Consider the following 20,858-nt stretch of genomic DNA (forward strand, 5'->3'; position numbering starts at 1 on the left):
TACGACACTGAAAATAAACTTTAGAAGCAGAGTGCGCCCCTTCATTGTGCCGTTCCTAGAAAGAAAATCATTGTTGAGGAACGGAAGGAAAGTAGTCCTTTAAGTAAAACTGAAAACTTGTAGCCGGGCCTCCACTGATACTTTAAATTTGATTCTAATTCATTTTAATTGGTTCGCTGATTTTTTTAAATGTTAGGTTTTAGACTCCCCCTTCCTTGTAATAATGCAGAGTCCAGTTTGGCTTGCCCGTCTGTAAAGCGTCTTGCAGGAAATTTGATAGTGAGATGAGCCAGGGTAATGAGGCTTGAGCGTCAGTGAATGTGGTTAATGCTCGATATCGTAAGCTGCCTTGTTAATCGGGTAGGTTTTTTCAGTAGCTTGCACTGATTTGTCTGTATAGCTGCAAATTTAGAAACCATGAGTCTAATTTAATGCAATACCTCTCAACATGGTGAGGGCAGGTGCCCCCAGGTGAGCAGGTATCTGCTCTGTGCGTCATCCAGATTCTACCAAGAGCCCCCCCCCCGCCCCTTCTTAGGCTTGTATTTCTAAACTGCATTTAGACTGGGCAGCCCTTCAAAGAGAGGACACCTCCAAAGAAAGGACTGCCCTCTGACACCCTCTCAAGCAGAGGATGGCCCTATATAAAGTAGGGCATACGGCCACGTCATGTGGAAACACAAAGGTCACAGGCGGCGATTTCTTGAGAAAATAAGAGTAATTGATTTGACTTCCAGTAGCAGAAACAAGACAACGGATCCTCTTGGAATGCTCCCTTTGCAGCAAGTCCGACTTCTCAGATGTTTTGGCCCGGAGGACCTGCCAAGGCTGTGGCGTCTTCCATGCTGGCGCAGGCCCAGCTTGCTCTTCAAATCCTCCAGGGATTCTGTGGGACAGCTTGCAAATAAGGCCGCTGAGCCAAATGGAGCCCTGGCTCGTGGCGTCCCCCCATCAGTCAGTGGTGCATCCCAGTAACGACGGGCTTCTTAAAGTCTCGCGCCCGGCCAGGATCAGCCGGAGGTGGGACACGTCCCGGCTGCTGCTTCCCAATTCTAAGCTGATGGGACCTCTCGGAGTGGGAGGCAGGAAGAGAGATTCCTGGGTCTCTGCTCCAAGCTTTCTTTTCCCTAAACAGAATAAGTGAATGCAGCAGTCCTGGCTTGAGGGACAGACTGCACGGAGGAAAAAGGGCCAGCGGGGGAACCAGACGAGAGGAAACCCAAACCACAGACGGGTGGGCGGAAGGAACGGGGCATACCAGCCGCAACATGGAGCTGTCCCCAGATGCTGACTGTTCCTCTTGCGAGGGCAGGGCCCCTGTCGACGGGGGAGGCTCAGATCCCCAGCTGTTCCGCTGCAGGGCAGTGGTCTCGGTCCCCCTTCTCTACCCCCACAGCCTCTGAAGTCTTTGGGGTCAAAGGCGAAGGACTGCCATTGTCCTACGGGGTGCAGGAAGGACCGGAGAGTGTGGTCCAGAAGGGGTGTTAGGATGGCGACTATGGGGAGTGTGTGTGTGGTCGGACTTGGCGATGCCGTCGGCTCGGAGTGGGTTTTTTTAGAGAAGGGGTTTGGGTTGTTTTCCTAAAGGGAAACATTTCTCAGTCAGCCTGTCTTGAACTGCAAGTACGCAGGATCAGCATGACAACTTGGTAGTTTGTATTTTCTTCTGTAAACTTCCCCTAGAAGCTTTGCTGAAGAGCAGTTTTTACTACAACAACTACTGCTACTAACACCAACAACAGTTAAGGTTTGAATGCACTGTGGCCATGTTGGACCGTGAGCAGAGATGTCATGGTCTGGATCTTCACAGACTCACAGGCTGAAACGTTGGACACAAGTGTACATTTCTCTTTACTGATTGCCATTATATACTGCCTTGTAGTCCACAGGCTCTCAGAGCTGTTTACAATGATTAACATCATAAATACAATTCATGAAATGCTCACTAAAACAGTAGAAACAATGCACTCATAAAATACTTTAAAAGAAGCAATGCCACCCCCAGCAACCACAGAACAATGACCTGAGACAGCAGGAATTGATAAATCATATTTCAGACTAGCTCAGCAAATAAGTCGCACAGAGCTAACCATTACAATATTTAGAGAATAAAAAAGTTTTCAACTGGTGCTGGGAAATGGCAGGGATGGCCCCAGGCGCACCTCTCTGGGGCGCATGTTCCACAGCTGAGGTGCCACACCTGAAAAGGCCCTGTTCCTGCTTGCCACCTCCCTTACTTCTGGCGTGGTGACCGTGTTGGTGGTGATGCCATGAGGGTGGCGTTGGAGACCCTGACTCCCACTCAGAAGGCCAGGCTGTGGGGAAGACATTACGGTCAAACCTTTTCTGCTCTGCAGATCAGTATGGCTAACTTCAACATAATGTGGAACTTTATTTGCACAGTCAGTGTAGCAACGGGGAAAAATGGTGATTTTTATTCTGTTTTGCTTGCCCGTGGAAACTCTTGGCAAGGGTGCGGAGAGCTCTGCCTCCGGGGTTTCTGGCAAGCTGTGGCTGTCTGTCCCCAGAGCTTTTGGCCTGATGTTTCTCCGCTGCTAATTTCAGTCTGCACAGTGTGCATAGGTGTGGCAGAAGGCTGCTGTATGTTACTCTCGAGAAGTCCCCACTGCAGCATGCTAGGCTTGGGTGTAAGAGGTCTGGGCATCGTCCAGGGCTCAAATCCTGGGGAGGGGGCCTTCTTCCCTTCTCTCAGCGACTTCTTTTGAATGCCTTGTGGGAAGCGTGCTTTGCTAGCGTTGGTGGGGTTCGGGGATGGGGCGTATGGGTTTCATTAAAAGCCTGGCTCCCTCCCTCCCGCCCACCCATCCCCTCTCCCAGAAAGTGAAGTATTCCTTTCGCACAGCTATAACAGCTTGCATTATTAGCTTGCCTTCCTGATGTGCACCATGGGAAGGCTGCCAGCGTTGCAGGGGTCTTTTCATGTTTTGGGAAATACAGTGTTACCAAGGAGCGCCTCATGGTTTGTAGGGTTAGATTTGCACCTGGGAGACAGATCGAAGTTTCCACGCAGCCTTAAATGCATCAGCTTCATCATCTTGCAGCCTCGGTTCCCTGCCTGAAAACTGGGAATGTTAATGACCCCAGTCATTATATTGCAAATGCTTGACATTTTTTCACGAAGAAGCATGAATTCACGCTGGACCGACAACTGCAACAGGGATGCAATTTAAAATACGGCCCCTCCTGATCATGACTAATGTGTGCTTGTGCAGGTCTGAACCACAGCGCCTCCTTCTCCTGTGAAGCCCATAATGCTAAAGGCGTGAGCACATCTCGGACTGCGGCGGTGAGAGGTGAGAGGGATGGCGGGGGGTGTCCTTGGGGTGCCATCCTGAGCGGTCAGGTTGACTCTCAACACATCTGTGCACTTAAGGTGCAGTTTTTGGAGAGGCACTGCTGTACCTTGAATACTGTGTCTTTTTTCATTCTTGCCTTCTTCCGGTGATGAACAAGCCCCTAGAAAAGGACTCGGAGTTGTATCTGCTCTACCTAAAGAGAACATGCACCTTTTGTGGTACCTGTCACCTGCTCTCTTCTGTTTCCCCCCAGTGATACCTGGGCGCCCACGGGCCTTATCTCTCGTGCATCGCACGGACCGCACCTTGGAGGTGGCGTGGGAACCAGGCCCCAGTGGTGCTTATGCACTGGAGGTCTGTACCATCCAGGTAAAAACAGAGGCCGAGCACACAGAAAGATTTCTGAAAGGCGGGCAGGGCACGTGCCCAGGGAACAAAGCAACGTTCAGCTGCTTTGGAGAAGGACTATGCAACTCCCACTTCTGTGCCTGCCCTGGAAAGGAGTTCTGTTTTAATTTTAGGAGCCATTTCCTGTCCCACTTCTGCTTCCATCGGACATCCGCTCCCCTGCCCCCCTTCCTGTCCAGGCCACACGAGATGCGAAGTCCCCCAGGATGGGGAACTGAAAAAGCCTGAGCAACCAAAATCAAGAGCCGAGAAACAAAACTGATAGCCGAGGGGAATTCTAGCCCCCGGGCCCTGACCCTGCGCTGTCTCTGGCTGCAGGTGGCAGGGATGGTAACATTCTTACCTATTGAAAAAATAATCATAATCAGATGGATCCCTGTTGGGAAGCAAAAGCCTGGCGCTGGGGAGAAAGGCTCTGACTCAGTTGTGTGAATGCTTCACATACTGGGAGTTTTCCAGACCAGGGAGCACTGAAAACTGCGGCCTGTCCTCTGAAGTGGCATCTTGCAGAGTTCCTCCATCTCCATTTCTTGCAAGGAGCAGGCCTTAAAGTTGACCTCCATGTGACGCATCAGTGGGTGGCAACGTGGCTAAACGGGGAGGGTTAACCTCCGCCCCCCCCCCCGCATGCCAGCTCCACTCCAAGCCAGGACTCGCATGCTTACGCCATGCAGAGCCATCCTGATCCAGCCCTGTAGGCTTACACTAAGGTAAACACAGTGGGGAGGAGCCGCCTGCCAGTCTGAAGCCCTGCACACATCCTTCCTCGGCACCAGGTCTCCCGGGTCCGGTTCAGGCTCCAGGCTGAGGCCGTCCCGATGCAGAGCTGGGGATGGGAGACCCCCTTCCGGAGAGCCCCCCAGTCAGGGCGCGGGCTTGGCCCAGAGCAGCTGCCTCTGCCCGCTCATCCCCGCTCCGTGCCCCCGTCTCACCCTGCCGTTTTCCCAGGCGGTGCGCTCGGATGAGGACCTCAGCACGGTGTCCGACAGGGAGCTGTACAACCAGAACCTGCGCGTGCCCGCCTTCCACCACACCCTGGCCGGCCTCGCCCCGTTCACCACCTACCACGTGCGGGTGGCCTGCCGCTCCAAGGAGGGCAACTCCCCGTGGACGCACTGGGTGGCCATGGACACTCTGGAAGGAGGTGAGATGGACACTGGGAGCGGGGCAGGCTTGGGGGCCGCGACTCCTGGATTCCTGCTTTGGATCTGTGGGGATGATGGGGCAAGGGACGGACTGGAGCCGTTTTGGGGTCCCGGGCGCGCCTGGCCCTTGCGAAGCCGCTCTGGGCACCACCAGAAAACGACAGCCGGGGAGGAGGACTGGTCTTCAAAGGACAGGACCCGCCACCAGAACCGAGCACACACGGGAAGGGGACCCTCATCCGCAGCCGGGACCCTTCGGACCCCTTGCTCCGAAGGGTCCCTGCAGCAGAGGAGAAAATGTGAATTCACGAATAAATACAAGCACCTCTGCTGGGGCGGAGAAAGGTGCCCAGGCAATGCTGTTAATGGCTGCGGCAGCCCATGATGTCTCTGCAGCCGCTCCGGGATGCAAAGCTAGCTGGCCCGGCATCCCCATCACTCGGCTCACAGCTCGGGAGGGATGTTTCTCCCCATATCCCCTTGTGAGCCTCCCTTTCAGGCACAAACTGGCCCTGGGGAAGCAGGATCCCGGAGCAGAGAGACCCTGCGGCATCCTTCTACGCTCCCCTAGGCGGAGGGTGCGCTGGGAGGCAGAAAATGCAGCAGCGGCTTGGAAGCCCCTCTCCCGGGGCGTTTGGTTCTTCCTAGCCATCGTTCCTTAAGCAGCAGCAAAACTTTTGAGCAGGTTCAAGCAGGGGCGTGTGAGATCCGCACCTCCTGCGGCGCCTGTGCGGGACGGGTCACTTCTCCTGCAGGGGGAGAATTCTGCTCATGCGCAAGATTGCCAGCAGGCCCTAAAAGCCAGGCCAGGTTGCTCTGCAGAGGCACGGAGAGGAAGCGCTTTGCCCAAGGCCGCTGCGTGAATTCGGGGCTGACCAGGAGCTGCTCGCCCCATGCCCCGCCAGCGCGATGTGGGGCAGAGGCCTGGCATTTCGCTCCCTACGTGCGTGGCAGCAGCGGCCTCTTTGCCCCTCCTGGGCCGGGGTGTGGAGCATTTCCCCCCTAACACGCGTTACCACCACAGTGCCCGCCGGCGCCCCCGAAAGCATCACGGCCATCCAGAACGGCAGCTGCACCATCATCCAGTGGAGGAAGCCCCAGGGTAGCATCAACGGCATCATCCGTGGCTACAAGCTGGTGTGCCAGAGCGGCGACCTGCCCGAGGTGAGCGCCCCTCATCAGGGTGGGCCAGTTCCCCAACGTGCCTCGGCCGCCTCCCACTCCAGGGGCGCTGAGCATCTTTCGGCGCCAGGACTGGATCCCATTTCTTGGCAGCCACGCTCCCGCAGTGGACGGGATTCCGGGCAAAAGGGGCAGGGCCGATCCCGGCATCCTGCAGCTTCGGGCTCTTATTGCCCGTCATTAAGCACCTCGAGAATTGAGGGGGGAACTGCCCCGAGGCCGGGAGCCCCTAAAAGAGCAGGGGAAGGCGTCCATCTGGGAGGTGGCCTACCCAGCACCATCACCCCGCTCTCCTGCCAGGTCGTCGTGGACGTGGGACTGACGAACGAGACAGTCTTGACACTGAATTCGACAGTGCGCAACCTGACCGTCCGAGTCGCAGCCTACACGGGTGCCGGCGACGGTCCCTGGAGCGAGGCCATCCTGGTGTCGTCCGCAGGTTCTGGTGAGAAGCAGGAAGCAGTGGGTCGCCCTGGGGAGAAGCTGTGGGATGGGGAGAGAGATTAGACCAGGTGGAGGGTGGCGGGGCACTCCGACATTTTAAAACCCTTTGAATCCAAACCAGGACCAGATGTTTGAATTTTAAAAAATGGGGAAGAATTTAGAATTTCCACTGGAAAGGAATCAAAGAAGTTGGACTTTGGATTATGGGAACTATTAAAGGATATTGAAGAGTAATAAAACAGAGGGCTTGGTAGCCAATGATTCCTGCAAATCATTCCATGGCTATCAGGATGGATAGTTTGGCTACCAAAATTGCTCTTTTGGAAACGCAGTTCTTAAATGGGTCCAGCATTCCTGATCCAAACCCATTGCTGGGTCTTCCAAAGGTGACTTTTGGCTCTGTTGGGTGTTGTTGTTTTTAATTCTGGCTACTTTTAAAGTTTTCAGTTTTCCCAGAATGATTCTGAGTCTGGAAAATTCCAGTCTTAGGTCTGGTTTTGATAAAGCAGAATTGCTTGATTTGCATTTCCGTGTGACTCGTTCTGGCTTCAGGGCCTTGTAAGGCCCCCGGAACCTAAAGCCAGTTCTAAAGCAGCAGCTATTTATTGCTTTCTGATCTTGAAATGCCTGGTGCACTTTGAAGTGCCCAGGAGATGGGCAGGTTCTGCTTGAGGCCCCGTTTGCTTGGCTCAGATCAGCTCCATATTCAAATAATTGACTTATTGGTTTTTCCCTTGCAGGTGAAAATCTGCCAGAACCCCAGCCAGGTGAGTGACAGGCTGGAGTGCTCTACCCAGAATGCACTAGGAAAAGACGGGGAGGTTGCGATGGGCAGCATCAGGAATATGGCACAGGGCCTTTCCCTTGGACGGTTCCGGGTTCGGAGGGTGGGCGATGCGCAGCGGCCTGTGGCTTTCCTGCTTCCTACCCAGCAGGAAGGCCTGTGCGCACACCTGTGCGGGGACGGCCTGTTGCCCTGTGCAGGTGGAGCTCCATCGGGAAGAAGGAATGGTGCGATGTTGAGAGTGCCAAGGAGAAAACACTCCTTCCCACTTTTTATGCATGATCTCACATAAGTGTGTGCGGGTTGTACCTGGAAGAGGAAGATGTGGTTGTGAAGGAAAGCCTCTGTGTGGATTTCCCACTTTCTGATCTTCGGCCTCACGGGCGTGATCTCAAAGCTGATTTGACTCAGTTTCCCTTTTCTGTGCAAGGGGCTGCTGCTGTGGGTCACTGGGGCCCTTTGGTTCTGCCCACGGCAGCCCCATAGCTCTGCCTATCCGTTGCCCTCCGTGACTCCAGTTCCCATGGGCACAAGCCACCTCCCCCCCCCGCCCCCGTGTGTGTGTGTGTGAGAGAGAGAGAGAATGTATTTGCAACTGCTGCTAGAAAGGAAGGTAAGCTCATGGAGAAGACTTAGTATTTAACCCCCATCCATGTTCCTGTATGAAGATTTATTTATTTTATTTTAGAAACTAGGCAAGTCAGAAGGGACCTCCTGGGCCATCTAGTCTGACCCCCTGCTCCTGCCAGCTTCGCTCATGATGATTTTGTTTTGTTTTTGTTTATTATTAAAAGCTTTTCTAACCCATCCACTACAAATGTCTTGGGACAGTTTACAAAATAGGAGTGTAATAAAACAAACTCCACAGCATTCGACAACTAATACACTAAAACCCCAGTTAAAATCAATTAAACATTAAAATAACAGGAAATTAAAAAGGGTTTTGCCCGATGCCAAAAAGAATATAACATCTGACTTCAAAGGATCTGGTGAAGTGCCGGCAATTCTGGTGACCCAGGCGGGTCTCCGAGGCCACAGGCTCTCTCCCATCTTACCGGCAGGGTTCTGTGTGGTCCCAGGCTGGTCACTGGATCCCTCCTGCGTTCTTCCAGTCCCAGCAGCAGCAGCTGCAGCAGGAAAGGATGGGCTGTGCCCATTCATCCTTACCACCTTTCTCCACAGTAGGACTTTCTACCTCCACCTTTTCCTGGCACTGGTGGTACGTGGCGATTGCGGTCGCCACTGCTTTTGCAGCCGCCATCTTCATCACCGTCTTCGTGGCACAGATGAGGAGGAAGGAAACCCGTTATGGGTAAGAGGGGAACGGACGGGAGGGAATAGGCCCCGTGGAAGGGGCTCAGCATGCCTGACACCCTCTGCCTCACTGCCGCTTTCTGCCCATCCCTCTGTTCTGCAGGGAGGCCTTTGAGCCCAGCATGGAGCAGGGCGAGCTCGTGGTTCACTACCGTGTCCGGAAATCCTATAGCCGCCGTACCACGGAAGCCACGCGTGAGTGCCGGGAGGGGGCTCGCCTTGCATCTCTCCAGCCCACGGCGTGAGGCCCGAGCCAAAAATGTTAATATTTCCCAGTCTGGGGCGCTCCCTCCTCTTCATCCCGGTTATGAACCATTGCCTCTTCACACCCCAATTTCACTGACACTGCACCCCACCCTTCTTCATAAACGTTGGGCCGTAGTGCCTCTCCTTCCGCTTGTCAAGGGTGGCCTTGGTTGTGCAACACTTTTGCATCTTAAAGATGCTTTGAACACTCAATGGGAAGCCTTCATTCTTCCTGTAGACATTGTTCAAGGTACCTGCCTCCCAGGTCCGGGAATCGCAGTTGTCCCCTCTCAGAATAAACAGCAGGTGCATGGCCACTGAGTAACGGGAACGGGCAAAAAGCTCCCAAACGGCTTGAGAAAGTGGATTCAGCAGCCATGCAGCATTCAGTGCCGAAGGAAAAGAAACTAGAAAACCGGGGGAACGAAATGGAGTCCATTGGAGGAGGGCCTGGCTGGCTGGAACCCGGAAGGGAGTCCTCCCGCCCAAGAAAGATGGCACTGTCTTGTTGTAGTTCTCTCTCGTTCAAATTTATATTCTCAGAGCATTGCATAGAAAGCCTGGCTCTGAAATCCAGCTGGTATAGCTTGTCCCAAATACATTCAGGGATGTGGATTTGTGTGGCCGGCCAAGCCTATTTCAAGGCAGGTCCTAGTCTGGTGTTGGGTCAAAGAGCAAGGAGGCGGTTCAGCCGTCGGGTAAGTAGCTGGTGAAAAGAGACCAGGTCAGGGGAGTCTGTCTGGGAAACAAGCCCCGTCTGGCTTGCCTTAGTCAACGGCCAGACATCCAAGGGTGGGTGGATTGAACCAACCCCAACGACTGGCTCTCAGCCACGTGGAAAACTGGGCTGGAAGCCACTCAAAGCTTGGGAGATGCTCTCCATTCAGTGGCAGGCACGACGGGCTGGTGCAGGGCAGACACCTGGTGGTTCTCCAGAACGGTTGGCCCATGGCCAGCGTCGTGAGGGATGAACATCTGGCTGGTCACAAGTTCCTGGGCCCTTGTTTCTCAGACAGCCTACGGGTTGAAGCTCCCATCTCTGTACCTGAGGGTCCTGGTTTCTATTTCTGTGCGGGTCCAAACACCAGATGGCACACCAGAAATGGCAGTGACTGCTACATCAGCACGTCTCCTCATCAGTTGCAGCCAGCATTCAGTGCACCATGGATTGTTGCTATAAATCTCAAAATGAAAGCTGCAATGGATAAAGAACCCCACTGATGCAGGGCTTCCTTTGCTGATAGCTCACTCTGAATTAGAATTTAGGAACCACTGTTCCTGATTCTGTGTAATGTGTTACCACATCACTTCTCTTTCTCCTTTTTCTGTTCTTACAGTAAACAGTCTGGGCATTAGCGAGGAACTGAAAGAGAAACTCCGAGATGTAATGATTGACCGCCACAAGGTGGCGCTTGGGAAAACACTCGGGGAAGGTAAGCGGGTCGCTTGCCAGGATGTGGCATTGCCTGGGGCAGAGTGGCTTGCCTGTGGCCGGGCCCAGAAAACCCTGCTCTCGAGTCCATACGGCAGACAATTTGCCCATTGAACGGCACGTATGTTCCAAAGACTCCGCGTGAGTTTCTTGGCAGCGCCTGTCTCCTAAATACACACCTATTTGTAACAGGGGATGCCTGGACAGCTGAGAGATGAGTCTTTGCAGAAAGAAAACACCCTGAAGCCGAAAGGTTCACGGGGCAAGGGAGCAGCCGGAGACGAAGCACCCGAGGGGGCTAATCCAGGAGAATCCGACGCAGTCACAGCCTCTGGCCTCCACTTTAGCAAATGGCCCTAGGAGTGGGGCAGAGGGCTTCCCATAGATAGGGACCATAGGGTACAGAATCATGTAAGGGGAAAGATGTATGGAGATCCTTATTATTTGTTTACGTATTAGATGCATATCCCACCTTGTTTCTTACAAAGAACTCAGAGCAACTCGCATCATTCTCCCCCTGCTGCTGTCAATCCTCTCCCCACAACAGCCCTGTGAGGTGGGCCGGGCTGAGAGTCTGTGACTGGCCCCAAGTCCCCCAGTGGGCTCCATGGCCGAGCGGGGACTCGAACCCAGAACGCCCGAGTCCCGGTCCTGCGCGCTTAACCGCTGCGCCACGCAGACCCTCTGGGCTGTCTAGGGTCAGAGTGGAATGGTTAGCAGGCCAAGAACCGCGGGTCTTGTCTGTCAGGAGCTTTGTCTCCAAGGCAACCTCCCCCTTCATGAGAGTGGCACCTATTGTCTGAGTGTCAACCTGGAACGTTTGGGTGCCATCTTCTTTCCACCTTTCTCCTGCTCCATTTCCCCAAGGATCGTATTTTTGCATCCTATCGTGCTGGATTACGAAAGATAAAATCAGTAACAGGAAGAACAAGTTTGCAGGGCAGGGGGCGTTCTTTGCAGGGACGGGGCCATGCAGGACCCATGAAGGGGAATGTGTGTGGAAACGAATAGTGGGGGCTGACGGAAGGATCCCAAATGGAGCCTTTTGCTGGGAGAAGCTCAGGCCCAAGCCGCCCTTGCCATTAATTCCATTTCTATACTATCATTAGCCAAAGCTCTCTGGGTCATTTTTAAGAGAAGGGGGGGGGGAGTTGGAAAGATATTAGCATACCCCTGCCCAATTCATAAGAAACTCCTTTTTCCCAAAAACCAGTGCCCCCTCCCCCCCCCGCACAACTTCTGCAGAACTATCACAGGGAAAAAGAAAACACAAATTTATTTATTTATTTATTTATTTAAAACATTTCTATGCCGCCCCATTCACTGAAGCCTCGGGGCGGCTCACAACATAAAACTAAAATATAATAAATTACACCACTGAAATAAATATTTGGAAATGTCCTCGTTTACTGGAAGTTCAGGATGGTGTACTGCTGTCATGGGGAGTTCCCTGCAGAATCCATGGCCTCCTTGTACTCTAAAATTCGTGGCCTGCCCAATAGAACACTTCTTTCCTGGAACAGGGATTCTAGCAAGATCTCTCTGGTTCCAACTCTGACTTAGCACCAGAGAGATCTTCATTTCCACCTGAATCTGGCCCCTGGTAAGAAAAGCACGTTCCCAAGCCCATGGCAACTGCTGCTTCTCCTTTCTTGCCTTTTCAAGCTCTGACCGTCCTCACCCATCCGGGACTCTGAGGAAATCTTCAAGCAGCACAAGATATTAATTGCTGAATGAGAGACAGGAAAATCCCCTTGTTTCCATTCCTGATTAGTGTCCATAATAACTATTAATTGGAAGGCTGGAAGGCTAGCTTTCTTGTAGCAGAAAGGCAGAGGCCTGTTTTGCTCATTTGGGTCGAAGGCCTGGCAGGCTTTCCTTCTCATTTCACTTAGGAAATCAAAAAGTTTCCTCCAAGCACAGCTGGGATTAGTTTGGAAGCATCTGGAAAGCAGGAATGGAAAGGCGCTGGCTAAAGATGGCACATACGTTTCCTCTCGAACATTTCCACCCCTCCTCCCTTTTTCCTTTCCTTTCCCTTCCCGTGTCTGCCATTTTTCAAGGAGGCAGCAGGCTGGTGAGAAACAATCTCACACCCTGAACACTCATTCAGAGCATCTGCCTGACTTGCTAACTTCGGTAGCCGCATTGGCCACTGTTTTCATATCTTTTTCCTGCTCTGGATTGAGTTGCTTTTGTTTTTCCCAGAGAGCCAGAGGGTACCTCTCTCTGGTGGAGTTTCATGTAATCCATCAGTTGCAAACCCTTACATTAGAGGTTCAAGGTACCCCACTTAGGGCATGCTGTGAAATCGATGTTCAGACTTTCTGCCCTATGAGGAATCTTTTCCACCTTGGTCTGTCTTCTGAGGAGGCCCAGTGCTTCTGACTTGCAGCCCCTGGGCTTCGCAGATTTGGTCTCTGTTCAGAGATGCATTGACAGCTCCCCTCTGGTATTATCCAGGCCTTGACTGTGCCCAACCCATCCAGCTGTCTGGCTGGGATGTGTGTTTATAATTAGTGCTCTTCTCATCGTGGTGGAGTTCTGAGGAGCTGCAAGAAGTTTGGGAGCCCTAGCAGAAAACCGCTGGGCTGGAGGGGCTTCAGTGGGTCCCTTCCGAGCTTAGGATTCTGTAAACAACAAAACAAAACAAGAATGTAAAACAAAAGCAGACAACTAAATATCCAAAGGCTGGATCCTAACTTTGTGTTCCATAAGGAGGATTTTGTAGCAGTTTGGCACCAAAGCACAGACGTACGCAGAAGTAAATATCATTAGCAATTAAGATGGGGATCAGGGAGACCAAAGGTGGTAGCCAATTTTGATGTCAGGGAAAATAATTAAATATTATTACCCTATTCTAGGAGTCTGTGCTTCTCTTGGCAGCTGGACAGAGGAGTTTTCTTTAGTAAATTATAGGGGACATGGCAGAAACATCAACCCTTCACAATTCAACAGCAGATTTGCAATAGCAATAACTTACTGGGATAGGTCACTAATTGGGCAGGTTTGCGTGGGAGAAGCTGGTCCTTTGGCCGTGTTGCTCCCAAACGAAGAGGGAAGGATCTGCAAATATTAAGAGGAGGGAGACTGGAAATTATCTGGCCCACACCTTCTTTTCTCACAATGTTGGAGCAGAGCCACTGTGCAGCCCACAGAGAAATCCAGTATCCTGGGTGGTCTCCCTGTACCTTCAGTTACAGCCTTCCCCACCTCTGGTGCTCTTCGGAAGTGTTGTACCCCAACCCTCATCATCCCCAGCCAGCATGGCTATTGGGCCAGGCAGCCGTTTTTTCTCACTGGAGTTTCCAGCGCAAATGTTTGTGCTAGTGGAAGTGGATGATAAGCCTGCGTGGGACAGATGGCAGCGGGGTGCCGTGGTTAGGGTGTTGGGACTGATCTGGAGACCCCACGCACACATTTCCATTGAACCAGGAATCTCACCTTGGGGCAGCTGTGAGATCTTAGCCTAACGTCCCAGGACTGTTGTGAAGAAAAAATAAAGAGGACAGAAACTGGAGCGCCTTGTATATTTTTTGGTGAAAGAAAGGCTAAAGGTGCTGGGACACAGCGCTGCTCGGCTTCAGTTGCTCACAAGGTGCTTCTTTCCTTATCCTTTGTCCCTGCAGGAGAATTTGGCTCCGTCATGGAGGGGCAGCTCAGCCAAGACGGGGCAGCGCTGAAGGTCGCCGTCAAGACCATGAAAAGTAAGTAGGCACAGGCGTGCGCAGGCGTCACCTGGGGCCGGCACAGTGACGAGGGCGCCAGGTGAGCCGTCTGGGGCGCCCGCTCCAGGGGCTTGTCCGACCCCACACCTCTGGAAGAAGCGCCTCGTAAAGAGAGCGTGGGAGCAGGTGGGGGCGGGCGGGCGGTCCCTCAGGTGTCCTGGTCTGGGCAGGAGCCCGAGCCAGGGGCACCCGGGGGCCGGTCCACCCAGGGCTCTGGAGGCCGCCGTGGGCGCCGGGGCGCGGAGGCCGGCGCGCTCCCAGCCGCCTTCTTTGCTCCGCAGTCGCCATCTGCACGCGCAGCGAGATGGAGGACTTCCTGAGCGAGGCCGTCTGCATGAAGGACTTCGACCACCCCAACGTCATGAAGCTGATCGGTGAGGAGGCGTCGGCGGCGCCCCCGGGACCCCGCGGCGTGCGATGGGGCGCGGGCGCGCCTCGCCTCGCCTCGCCCCTTCCAGCGGCCCGGGAACGCGCCGGCGAGAGGAAACGGGGCAGGGGCGCGGGGCGCCCCCCGCGGAGCCCTGCTTGGCGAAGCGGGGCCTCGCCAGGCGCGCGCGGGACGGTCCCAGCGGCTCGCCCCCCCCCGCCCCTCTCTGGTTCCCATTAATGGGGGGCAGAGTACGAACAGCATTCAGCCACGGGCGGGCGCGCTGGGGGAGCGTGGCCCGGGGTGGCTTCTCGCAGGAAGCCCCGCAGGAGGGCGAGGGGGTGGGTGGGGTGGGTGGGGCGGGCGTGGAGGTCAGGCGCTGGGTACGTTGCAGAGCCCCCCCCCCGGCTCCTCCGCTCTGCCCCACCTGCCCTCCAGCTTGCAGGGATGCCCTGGGCCGCCCTGCCTGCCTCCTCTCCAGCCGCGTGGGGTGGCCTGGTAGATCTTCTGCCCCCCGGCCAGCCCTTCAGATGGAAGACCTGGGTGGAGGGGGGTGGATGATGGAGCGTCTGCTGCCAGGCTCCCGAGCTCCTGCCATAGCACCTCCCCAGCAGCGTTTGGCACAGCAGGCCATGGGCAACACCGGCGCACTTTGGACTACCGCTCGGCGCTGGGCGGAAGATGGGAGCGCGCTTGGCACCCGAGGGCCGTGCGAGGGGAAGTCTGCCTCAAGCGTAAAGCTGGGCTTTTCAAGCCCCCCCACTCCCCGATGGTGCCCAACAGCTGATCGGCACCCCAGGATGCCCGCCACCTCCCTGTCCTGCCGCATCCACCGGGCCTCCTCTCGCCTGCCGCGCCAGCGCTCCCCGCTCCCTCCCAGCGCCCTTTCTGGGCCTGAGCAGCGACTGGCAGCCGCCCAGCCTCGGGCCTTGCTCTCCTCCCGCGGTGGCCGGCCGGCTGGAGCAGCTGGGGAACCCTCTCTTTCCTTCCCCCAGGAGTCTGTCTCCAGAACACGGAGAGCGAAGGGTACCCCTCCCCGGTTGTCATCCTGCCCTTCATGAAACACGGCGACCTGCACAGCTTCCTGCTTTACTCGAGACTCGGGGAGAGCCCCGTGGTACGTAGTGACCTAGTGACCGTGAGACGTCCGTCTGTCTGCTGAGACGAGAGGAACGGCCCTGAGGCCACGAGGCCCTTGCTTGTCCCTAGACTGGCCCGGGCAAGGAGATCGCTGGATTCTGCCTTTGCAGAGCTCACCGGCTCTCTGATATTTGGAGCTTGCAGGAATCTGAGGTGGCCCAGCTCTTGTGCTATTTTTGCTTCAGTTGCAGAATTTTTCGGGGGGTCCAGTCCGCACTGCCTTCCACACACAACCCTCCTGTGTTTTCCCTCCCTTTCTTCCATTTTTCCCCTTACTACAGAAATCCTCTTAAGGAGAACAAGGTGGGAATAGTTACAGGAAGACTCTGAGCAATAGGGCTAGTAGAAGGCCTCCATCTGGAACTAGCCCTAGGTGGGGACGGGTTGCCCAACGGGGGCCACTGCTTTTCCAGGACCGGCCACGGAAGGGAGATTCAGGGAGCTGCAGCTGATCTGTGTGTATTCGGTGCATCAGAAAACACAGAGCCAGAACACACACACAGAGTGAGGGGAAATAATATGCAAAGCTGTGGGCAAAGCTTGGAAAAACACAGAAACAGAGCGAGTCAGAAGGGGTCTCCCGGGCCATCTAGTCTGACCCCGGCTCCACTCATGACATGCCTACCCTGTGCATGTCCAGCCTATCCTCAGACACCCTCACCGATGGGACTTCCGCCACCTCCCATGGAATCCCATTCCATACCCTTGGGACCCTAACTGTCAGGAAGTCCCTCCTGGCATCCAAATTGAACCTTGGTTTCCCTAAAATCTGTGTTTTCCCTAAAAACCTGTGTAGAAAATCCCCGCATTTTCTGTTTTTTCAATTGAGGAAACAATTGAGCAAGGAACAATTGAGTGGAATCCTCTCCAACCCGCCCCCGTGCCCCTCAACCAGCTGCGCTTCTGCTTGCAGAGGCAGGAGCATACGCTTTGGGGGGGGGGGCAGATGCTGCGGTGTGGCCCCAGCCTGCAAGTACAGACAGCTGTGTTCTCCTCTCCCGCCAGTACCTGCCCACCCAGACGCTGGTCAAGTTCATGACAGACATTGCTAGCGGGATGGAGTACCTCAGCAGCAAGAACTTCATCCACCGGGACCTGGCCGCCCGGAACTGCATGTGAGTGCCGGGGCAGGAGCCACGGGAAAGGCAGCTGGGTGAGGGGGCCTCCGTGGGCCTCGGCCGCTCTCCCGCACACCCACCCACCCTCGGCTTCCTTCCCGCCACAGGCTGAACGAGAGCATGACGGCCTGCGTGGCGGACTTCGGCCTCTCGAAGAAGATCTACAACGGCGACTATTACCGGCAGGGCCGCATCTCCAAGATGCCGGTCAAGTGGATTGCCATCGAGAGCCTGGCGGATCGCGTGTACACCATCAAGAGTGATGTGGTGAGCTGACCAGTGGTGCCTTGGGCGCCCCCCTCCCCGCCCCCCCCCCACAAACCAATGAGGAAGCAGGCCTTCCTGTCCCTCTGGACCAGCCTTCTCCAACCTGGCGCCCTCCAAATGTGCCGGACAGCAATGCCCATAATTCCCCAGCTAGCGTGGCCATTGGGAATTTATTTATTTATTTATTTATTTAAAACATTTTTATGCCGCTCCCATCGCAACGGCTCACAGCAAGTCCATAATACAATTGTTCTACAAACACACTTTATACAGTACATTAATGCAAGATTTTCCATTTTAATAAAATTTTGGAGTCGTCTGCCCCATTTCTTCTTGTTGTATTTTGGACCCTTTGCTGCATGCAAGCAGATGGATGAGTTCAAGAATATTTATCCTTTTAAAAAACTGACTCTTTTAAAAAATGATGGGAGTTCCCTTCTGACTGAGCTGGAGGAGACCAAGCTGGAAAGACCGCGCGCAGCAAACGGGAGCAGCTGGAGCCCGCTCGCCCAGCGGGCCGTGCCTCTCGCCCCTTTCCCACCAGCCTCTCCCCTGCCTTGCAGTGGTCCTTTGGCGTCACCATGTGGGAGATCGCCACACGAGGGCAGACGCCGTACCCAGGTGTGGAGAACAGTGAGATTTACGACTACCTGCGCCAAGGCAACCGCCTGAAACAGCCAATCGACTGCCTGGATGGCCTGTAAGCATCCACACCTGTTGCTCAAAGCCACAGATAGTGCACCTCCTTCCTTGAAATTCCCACAATCCTGTGCAGCTGAGCCCCTTAGGCCCTCGACCCAGTAGCTTCCTTCTCTTGGCAAGTCTTTAAGCACAGAGCATTTCAGGACAGGCATTTACAAAGATGTTTACAAGTTTACAAATGTGTGTTTACAAAGATGGAAGGTAGGACAACTTCTGGGTAGCTCAGTTCTTAAGGAAACCAACAAGCTCAGGTTTTCTGGAAGCATCACTAATTTAGAACTTATTCCTATATGAATTCCTTCCTCCTCCTCGAGGGGTTTGCATAACGTGAAACCGCATCATGGGTAACTTGCCATGGGTGGTTGTCATGTTGAGGTGCCAACCCATGGCTCGTTCTAGGGGTTGTTGTTGTTATCCATTATGATGGATAATAAGTTGCATTGTCGAAACCCAAACCTTGGGCCCCTGATGTGGATGCAGGGAAGCCGCAAGCAAACCGCTCGGCAAGAGCGGCAGTGCCGTTTTCCACTCTGGCTGAGTTCACTCAGGCCAGTACCAGCGACAAGCACCACACCAGGGCCCAGGCAGCACAAGGGAATGAGCCTCCTGCCTCAGTATCCCCCGTGTCATTGCAGACCCTTTTGGACTCTGGGCAGAGCAGAGCCCTGCTTGTGGTGAGGGCTGTTTTGTTACGAACAGGGAAGGGAAGCGGAGCGACGTCACCGTGGCCTGTTTCTCGTTCCCTCTTATTTCTCCCCACACTGTCCCAGGGACTGGGGGCAAAGGCCGCCTCTCCTTGCAGCTGGCGAAGCCCTCCTGCGCTTGCTGTGCTTCTCCCGTTAGCCTCCGGGACTGGGGGGCCGAGGCCCAGCCCCTTGGTGCACCAGGGCTTCCCTGAGAGGAGTCTCCGTGTTCCTTAACCCTCCAGGTACGAACTGATGCTGAGCTGCTGGACTCTCAACCCACGTGACCGTCCCAGCTTTGAGATCCTGCACCAGCAGCTGGAGAAGATCCTGAAGGCCCTCCCACCGGCCAAGGAACCGGAGGAGATCCTTTATGTCAACATGGATGACCGGGTGGCCCCGGGGGAGGCCGAGCTGGGAGCCGTGGGGGGTTTGGGGCCTGAGGAGGGTCCAGCCAAGGAGAGCCAGTCGTTCAAGGCCGTGGTGACGGCCGCCGAGGTCCATCAGCCCCAGGCGATGGGCCGCTATGTCATGTGCCCCACCCCGCTGGAGAGCAGCCAGCTCCTGGCCGAGCCCCTCAGCTGTGCTGCGACGGAAGAAGGGGCTTGAATGGGGTTGGGCGAGGGAGGGCAACTTACCGGGGTGGGGGGCAAGGGGGGGCAAGCCACCCTGCAGGTACTTGGGTTGGGAGGCTGCGTCCCTGACGGGCGGGGATCCGCTGGATGCCCCACGAGCTGAGACGCAGGGACACAGCCTCTCCGCGATGAGCCAGCCGCTTCTTCCGTTTCAGCTGCCCTTCCCCTGCTCCGGCCCTCCTGCGTATGGAGGGGAGTGGCCTGATCGGTCCTGGAAGGCCTCCCGTGCCCCCCAGGCCCCTCTCTCGGTACGTGTAGCAGCCCCCCTGTTGCCTATGTAAGGCAAAGTCATCTTCGAGACTCCAGAATGCCGGGACTGGAGATGTGGACAAGTCCTTCTTAGGTTACAGGAGGGAGGTTGGCAATGAAGCTGATGGAGCGGAGGCTGCCCTTTTCCCCTCTCTGGATTAAAGGGAATTTGGCTATTTAATCTCCAATCTCTCCTGCCTCCCCACCCAAATCCGTGGTCTAATTTTAACTGGCTACGGCCAGCTAACAGGTACTAAGTTGGCCACCTTGTGGGGAGGGGTGGGCCACTCCTGCACCTTTGATGCCTTTGCTTCTGATGCCCCAGCAACTGAGTGGGCGAAGCTTTTCCTGGACAAAGAAGCTACAAGCCGGAACAGCTTCCCTTGCTCCGTTTTTCTGGCTGCTGCTAGAAGCACAGGATCAGGGCGAGCTTTACAGAAGGGCACCTGATAGTGCTCTGAGTCACTTTTGGGGTGGCCAGATGAGAGCACAGTGTGCATTTCTCTCCCCCCCCCGCCCCCACCAGCTTGTTTCACTGCCATGTCTCCTTGGGTGCCCTTCCGGCAGGGGTCCATGTAATAAAGGCACCGGGAGACCCACCTCTGCCCCAAACCCAGATGGGACAGACCTGACTGTGACCATTTAATGGGGACAGAAATGCACAAGTGCCCCCTGCTTTCTCGAGGTCCCTTCTCAGGAGCCAGGCCTGGCCTGCAGAATCGATCCCAGAGATGAATTCTGGCTCGGATTGCAGCCCTGCAGACCAGGGGCTGGTTCCCTCCACCCCGTCTGTACTGTGGACGACCAAATATCCCTCAGCCGGCACTGAAACGGGCAGCATTCGATTCGCCAGCTGTTCGATTGTCAGGGCTTCCTGTGCAGTCATAAGAAACTCAAGTGCTCCTTCTGTCTGGGCGGCTTCTGAAGCATCTTCGAAAGGAGCAGAAAGCCCGGCCTGCGTCACGGGTGTTGGGGTCTGCGGCATACGACACCCGAGCGGCCACAGCCGAGCCAGGATGCCTCCTGAGCCACCTCCTCTCTCTTCAGAGTAGCAGGCTCGCAGGAGAGCCCCGCACAAGCCCACACAGAAATGAGTGGGAGTTGTGCCACACAGAATGACGCAACACTGTTGTGATAGTAAGCACCCACGCCGCACTACTGCATGTGCCCATAACCACTGAACATTTTATTTCGGGAATATTACACCTGACCTCCACGAAAGAAGAAAACAGTTTATTTCAAAGCCAAACTGCACTCTGCAGCAGCTCTTTCGGCATCCCATGGTTCGGATCCACCAGTCAGGGAGTCCCTTGATTTAAGGCAAGCTGGAAAAGCTTCCACTGGAGTATGGCTTGCAAAGCTCATAGTGAATTTGCCCGTTCTGCTTTGGACGTTACGGCAGTTCCTTCTGATAACTTGGCTGGTAGGGAACGGTTTGCATCAATAACCATGCCGTGATGGCTGCTTCCCTCTGATTACATCTGGAGACTTTGCAACAATTACTGCTATGCAGAGAGGTTGTGAGCTGCTTGTACGTCCAGACAATTTCCTATTGTATTTCCAGTCATTTGGTCTGGAAATACTTTGCAGCCTTTTTCAGAGAGCTGACAGAGGTTTGCAAAAAGGTTGCCCACTTGGAGTGTGTGTACTTACCCTATTTTCCATTTTGGGCTAAACAAGCTTTGCAGGTTTTTGTG

The 20,858-nt window shown here is 54.8% G+C and overlaps 1 protein-coding gene across 1 annotated transcript in view; it reads left to right on the forward strand.

Annotated features, from left to right (window-relative positions):
• AXL (AXL receptor tyrosine kinase) overlaps window positions 1-19,388 on the forward strand; it is a 41,725-nt gene extending 22,337 nt beyond the window's left edge. The window contains exons 6-21 of the mRNA XM_044435333.1: window positions 3,234-3,314; window positions 3,571-3,686; window positions 4,674-4,869; window positions 5,895-6,034; window positions 6,353-6,497; window positions 7,237-7,263; window positions 8,463-8,592; window positions 8,698-8,789; window positions 10,178-10,273; window positions 13,902-13,979; window positions 14,282-14,374; window positions 15,363-15,484; window positions 16,513-16,622; window positions 16,733-16,892; window positions 17,456-17,592; window positions 18,523-19,388. Of these exons, the coding sequence (XP_044291268.1) occupies window positions 3,234-3,314; window positions 3,571-3,686; window positions 4,674-4,869; window positions 5,895-6,034; window positions 6,353-6,497; window positions 7,237-7,263; window positions 8,463-8,592; window positions 8,698-8,789; window positions 10,178-10,273; window positions 13,902-13,979; window positions 14,282-14,374; window positions 15,363-15,484; window positions 16,513-16,622; window positions 16,733-16,892; window positions 17,456-17,592; window positions 18,523-18,886 (2,087 nt within the window). The 3' untranslated portion in view covers window positions 18,887-19,388. The remainder of the gene's footprint in view (window positions 1-3,233; window positions 3,315-3,570; window positions 3,687-4,673; window positions 4,870-5,894; window positions 6,035-6,352; window positions 6,498-7,236; window positions 7,264-8,462; window positions 8,593-8,697; window positions 8,790-10,177; window positions 10,274-13,901; window positions 13,980-14,281; window positions 14,375-15,362; window positions 15,485-16,512; window positions 16,623-16,732; window positions 16,893-17,455; window positions 17,593-18,522) is intronic.
• The last annotated feature ends 1,470 nt before the right edge of the window (window positions 19,389-20,858 follow it).

Source organism: Varanus komodoensis, unplaced genomic scaffold (assembly GCF_004798865.1).
Source record: "Varanus komodoensis strain SLA01 unplaced genomic scaffold, ASM479886v1 scaffold29_1, whole genome shotgun sequence".
NCBI classification, from domain to species: domain Eukaryota; kingdom Metazoa; phylum Chordata; class Lepidosauria; order Squamata; family Varanidae; genus Varanus; species Varanus komodoensis.